Here is a 6,216-nt window from a genome sequence, read left to right as displayed (position 1 = left end):
CAATTGAAAAAACAAAACTAATGTTCTGTCACTTCCCAATATGAATCCACGCAAAGAAACTATACTCATTACAAAAACTGCCTTTGCTTATTTATTACCAGTCCCACTTCCTCAAAGATTCACATTATCATTCAAGTAGAAGGGACCTAAAAAGACCGAGTCCAACTGCCTGATGACTTTAGGGCTAAACAAAAGTTAAAGCATATTAATGAGAGCATTATCCAAATGCCTCTTGAATACTGACAGGCATGGGGCATCAACCACCTCATTAGGAAGCCTGTTCCAGTGTTTGACTACCCTCCTCACAGTAAGAAACTTGTCATTCCCATGTGTGCTGTCATTGGTTACCAGGAGGAAGAGACTGGCCCTGCTTGAGCAACAAGGTTGACCCTCAGCCTCCTTTTCAGACTAGACAACCCAAGCATCCTCAGCCTCTCTTCGCAGGGCATACTTTCCAGTCCTTTTACCAGCTTCACTGCCCTCCTCTGGATGCTTTTTATACTGTGGGTTTCAGAACTGCATACAATATTTAAGGTAAGGCCACACCAACACTAAATGTAGTGGGAGAATCAACTTTTTTGACAGCTGGTTATGCTGCATTTAATGCACCCCAAAATGAGGTTTGCCTTCGTGGCTGCCAGGGCATACTGCTGCCTCAATATTGAGCCTGTTGTTGACAAAGAAGACTCAAGAGGATAGGAACTGCACTGCTTCCTATAGCTTCCTATTCCCTTCTCAAATAGAGGTGTTGTCTATATGAAACATTCTCAGAAAACTCATAGGTGAGAAACAGAGAGGATGCATGGCAATATAAGCCTCTTTTGGAGATAGCTTTTTATCAGCATAGAATTATAAAGAATTCCTTTCACTTAGACTATTGCTATTAATTAAGTTATACTAGCATGTGTCAACATTAGCTATAAATTTCTCTCTAGTATATTTCATGCCTTTTATGATCAAATTTTGCCTTTGGTTCTACAAGCAGTAACGCTATTCCCTTTGTACAAAATGAACTAGGTCAGAGCAGTTGTTGCACCCATACAAGAGGTGTGCTTTAGTTAACAAATTTGGAAGAACAGGAACATCCAACACCACAGCGTCCTTGGTTCCAGGAAGAAAAACTCTAATTCATTCAAAACAACAAAACTTTGGGGAGGTAAAAAGTTCTCTCTGAAGCTGGAAGTCTAATCAGCCAGGTAGGACACTACCACACAGCTCAGCAGTAGGACAAGAACTGTAACTTATTACCTTTCCTAATTGAAAAGGAAATTGTTTCAGGCAATCACAATATTTATTTAGCAATCAGATTGATAGCCACCCAGTGCCCACTATAAAAAAAGGCAATTCTGCTACCAATGAAACAAACACTAGTGAACAACTTTGTTGAGAAACAGAACTCGGGCTATTAAAAGGAGCTATCTTCAAACTGTTCTTGAAGTCAACACTCCTGTTCTTCATCTTGTTTCCTTACGACTCCTTTGACCTTTTATGCTGGACTTCAACAACAAATGTTCAACTGCTATTATCACTTCATTTCAAGTAAAGTTTGATTGACTTCATTTTGTACACCAGTTGTTCAAGAAATGAAAGGATCAGGCTTCCGTATTTCTGATTTCACAATATACTTGTCTATTTCTGAAAGGTACGAATCCCTGAATTGTTCATAACATGCATTTTCTGAATTGCTTTTGAAATCACAGTGCCCCTGACAGCTGATAAAGTACCCAAACGCTGATGATAATTTATTCCCAACTTGGTGCACCTTTCCAAGGATTTGGGAATAACCTTGCATTTATTTATTAATTTTGAAAATATCTATACCGGTTTATGACAGTTTGCGCATCAACAGAAAAGAAACCCATCTATGTTGGTATCAAGCTATTAACCTTACGTGCTGCAGGCACATGATCAACTTCCAGTTTTCAATATTTATTTCCCAAATGAAATGTTGCGGCATGGTAGGATGCCTACCCCACATCAACCTCTCAGTATAACATCTTACGTCTTTTTTGAAAGAAAACCACAATGACAGCTCTGAAAACTGCACTAAGGGAAGTATTGTAAACCTGAGGGACATTTATAGTATATTTTGCATCCATTTCCAGGTATGCTTTAACCAAATTAAGAAACAAATGCTATAAATGTCTGTTTTAGACCGTCTGTTTTAGCTTTAAAAAAGTCTCCATCCTCATTTCTTGGGTTATGACAATTATAGACAGACAAAACTTTTGTGATGTGAACATCTCTCCACCAGAACTGGATTGACGCCACTGGTTCTTTTGGTGCAAAGAGGCAGTCACGTAACAGTACCTGTTAAAAAACTACATCTTTTGTTTGTAGACACCATTACTGATCTCTTGACCAGGTCTTCCAATTCACTATGAGAACAGTAGAGATAGTGTTGCATGGAATGAAGAGCCATTTATGATTTCTTCTCCTGACCTTCAAAGCATGAGCTTTCACTTACCATAGAACAAAGTAACCATCATCCAACGGATGCAACAGAACTGGTATCTGAGGATCAACATGGGAAGAGCAGCGTAATGTTAGCATCCAACACAGGAATAATAATAAATTTATTACAATAGAAACAAACAGATAATGCATTAGTTCATATACAAAATACTGATAGCATTCTGCTGCCTCAGTCAGTGCTTACTAAGTACCCACATTTAAAAAATCCTAGAAGTGTTGACATCACACAGATTTACATAGGTCATTGCAATTTCATGACACTACCGTAAGAGAGTCCAGCTACTCTTTAAGGTTTGCTGCACAGTACAGAGAGGTGGAGCAGGATGTAATGGGAAAATCTGAAATTTGAAATTTTTCTGCACTAGGAAGTTGAGTGAACAAATTACAAGAATGGAAAAAAAACAATCACACTATGCATGAATTTATAGTTACTCATGGCAAATGTTCTCATTAGAAGTGCCCAACTATATAGTAGCTGGTGACCAGCTTGAGTGCCCGTCATTGCTCAAGGCACAAAACATTAGTTGTCAGTTCTGTTCCTGTTTCTTCCTTCACTCTCAAAAAAAAGATAATAATTAAAAACAACACCATGTAGTATGGAAGCATTTCCACTAAACTGCATCAACTCCCCCAAGTAAGCCAGATGCCTTAGAGATTGATTCTATTCCATCAGTAAAAGACAACATATAGCTACAAGGCTGCTGGATTGATTTCTGGTACTAAAACTTTAAACTGTTGTTTCACCACCACCTTTACACACACATATTCTTACAGGGGAAGTCAGTGTGCACACTGATATCTCCTCTTTCTGATCACCTCATTTTTGGAGCAAGAGAAATGTGGTCCATGCTAACCAAAAACCATTTATACAAAGTATCATTTAAAAAAAGCTATTAAATATATTCTCTTCTATTTGGTCTCCCCTCTTCCCCAACATAATTACCCAGATTTATCTCACATATTTGAGGGATGCCCTTAAAAGGCTATAATTTATCCCATTCCTGGGCAAAGCTAATAGGCAAAAGATTCCTTCCAAAACAGGGAAGTTCGCAAGCACATTCTAGCTGCAGCTTATTTATTTCTGGGATGGCATCAGGTCACAAAACATACAATGTGAAAGAAATACTGGCACTCTGCAAACTGAAGCAAATTAGAGCATTCTCTCCCTGCTTCCTCTTTTATCAATCAGACTCCCTGATGGAAGTCCACAAATAATTTCTTCTCTAAGAAGACAATAAAAACTTCTCCTAATACAGTCTCAAGAACCATATATACACATTTTGTATATTTGAAAATGCTGGCAAAAGTCCACAGAGGCAGAAGATAAAAAGCATGAAAGCTAAATCTAACACCGGGTTCTCTAGTGAACCCGACACCTAGAAACAAAACAACATAAGGCTTCTTTCTTCTGAAGTAACCTCCCCAAAATGCCTGTGGTTTTCCAATGGCACGTGGAAAAGGCCAGCTTTCAAGACCTTATTTCTTGATTCACGATTTAGGAAGTGAGATGTTATGCAGCAGAGAGGCAGGCTTGACGAATACTTTGCGCCCAGGTGTTTAAGAGTGCTGTGACTGAATGCTTGTCTGGAAGTTGCAGTAGTTTTGAAGTCATGTATCGATACACTGACTGCAAGAAGGGATTGGCTGCTGGAAAAGAAGATAATGGATAGAGTTATAAATACACACACACAGTCCTCAAATTTCCCCAACACTACTACATACACATGCCCCCAAAATGTCACGCTAGCATCCTCATACCATATTGTCTAGGGTTTTTTATCCACAGAGGGCTCTGATCAGGATAGTCTGCTGGAACGCTGAGCTGTAGTGGCGGGACGTTTGGAAGATTCTTGTCATCTAGAATGTAAGCACACTTCCCATCAGAATAAAGTATGTTTTGCTGTATGTACATTTTTTTCATACATCATTCAGCATGGTTTCTAACCTCTGAGCACCAAGAAGGAACCAAGGTGTACTTTTCCATTTCTGTTGTACAGCAATCTCATTGCTCATTTTAACGACACTTAATTCCTTGTAAGGAAAGCCTGGCAAAACACAGCTCCATCTCTTAAGCATTTCTGCACACCGCCAATCATTTCATTAGCAGACCTTCACTAAATTGGACACCTCATTTTTGAGAATTAGGTGCCTTCTGTACTAACATTAAGATGAGAACAGTTCAGATTTCTCAAACAATGGGAGGAAAAAATCTGTTTTGCTTTTGGATTCCAATGGGGAAAACAAGTTCATAGACAGTAACACTGTCTTCTTACTCAGCTGAGATAGAAACAACAAAGTTGTGATCTGAGTTCCTTTTTAGAACGTACATCATTGTCAGTCATCAGTAGTACAAATTGCGATAGACCCTTCCAGAGATTAACTCACCATTTCTCCATCCGACTTGTTGGAGATGGAACAATTCACACATATCAGCACAAATCAAGTCAAGAATCAAGAGTGTTGCCAGCAATAAGTAATTTTCAAGACAACGTATGAGTTCACTGATTTCAACCCTCAGTACGAGGAACGGATTGTTTAGCATGAATGAAATTTCCATGCATTCCCTGAAGCTGCTCTACAACACTGATAAGTACAGACTTCACACAGAAGTCACAGGTTAGCAAATTTCAAGACTAAGCAAAAAAAAACTTCTTCAAATTTCTAGAATCAAGATCAACAGTTCTTTCTGAATTCAGCCCTTTGTGTCTTCTCACTTACCTAGCTTGCATATAAGATGAACTGTTCCATTATTACTGCAATGCGAGGGGTCCAGGTTCACCAGGAATTTAGGATTTAACCTTGCAACTTCCCCTTGTAAGACATTTGGTATGGTCTGTCTTTCATCCTCTTCATATTTCCGCTTTCGAGGGGAGACAACTGGGGCCCTATGTAAAACACAATACACAAAAGAACGAGGTGAAAACATTATACCAACACCACATTTGTCGGATATTTTACAGGTGTAAAAAGGAAAAAGGTACAACTCGAACCTTGCCATAAACCCATCCATTCTTTCAACAATTTGAACAAATATTTTTTTTCCTAAAAAAACAAACATTTAATACAAACATCTGGTTAAGGATACATACGTGATCGGCGGGCCATGAATTGCAGTCATAGCCGGCATAAATGTACGGTAAAGGGAATGGTTGAAGACTGGTGAACGGATGTTGGCCAAGACAGCGTCCAAAAGTGGCTGACACAAGTACTGCTGTTTGGTGGGGGGCACTGGGGGAGGAGGTGGAGTAGGCTATAACACAAAAGGACCACATTTTCTCTTAATAGTCACCACAAATAAAAACATCTCTACAACTTTACAGCAGTAAACTTCCAACGCATAAAATGCAAACAATTCTCAAAACTGCATGTGGTAACATTAAGAAGTCTGCATTTTCCACTTTCAGAAGTACGTCCTGAAATCAGCTGCAAAAATTCACAGAAAGAATTACTCAAGTGTTCGCACAGAACACAAGGACTTGAAAGCTCACCTACAAGGTGATTTATGTGAAGTTTGCCCATTTTTCCCCCATTTTCTTATTCTGTCCAGCTCTACTTGAAGTTGTAATGGCATAAGCAACATAAAAATGAATCACTTATCTTTTGCTAAAGCAAAGCAAAGCACGTACCACAGCCATATCATTCTTCAGCTTTTCCAGAGCAATTTCACATTTCTGCAGTGTCTTCAGAGGGCATCTGCAGAAGAGGAGAAAGTCCACCATCACAAAACAGTCAACTCAACTT

General features: G+C 39.0%; 1 protein-coding gene across 4 annotated transcripts in view; it reads right to left on the bottom strand.

Moving 5' to 3' along the window:
• Positions 1-2,546: 2,546 nt before the first annotated feature.
• MED15 (mediator complex subunit 15) overlaps positions 2,547-6,216 on the bottom strand; it is a 28,853-nt gene continuing 25,183 nt past the window's right edge. For 3 of the 4 annotated variants that reach the window (XM_084538905.1, XM_084538907.1, XM_084538908.1), the window contains 5 exons: positions 6,102-6,168; positions 5,565-5,725; positions 5,194-5,360; positions 4,234-4,332; positions 2,547-4,122 (listed from right to left, as the gene is read on the bottom strand). In XM_084538905.1, the coding sequence (XP_084395031.1) occupies positions 3,986-4,122; positions 4,234-4,332; positions 5,194-5,360; positions 5,565-5,725; positions 6,102-6,168 (631 nt within the window). In that variant the 3' untranslated portion in view covers positions 2,547-3,985. The remainder of the gene's footprint in view (positions 4,123-4,233; positions 4,333-5,193; positions 5,361-5,564; positions 5,726-6,101; positions 6,169-6,216) is intronic. The other variant, XM_084538906.1, reaches the window with a different exon arrangement.

Source organism: Aythya ferina, assembly GCF_964211825.1.
Source record: "Aythya ferina genome assembly, chromosome: 17".
NCBI lineage: Eukaryota > Metazoa > Chordata > Aves > Anseriformes > Anatidae > Aythya > Aythya ferina.
This window is presented reverse-complemented; position numbering and strand designations above follow the sequence as displayed.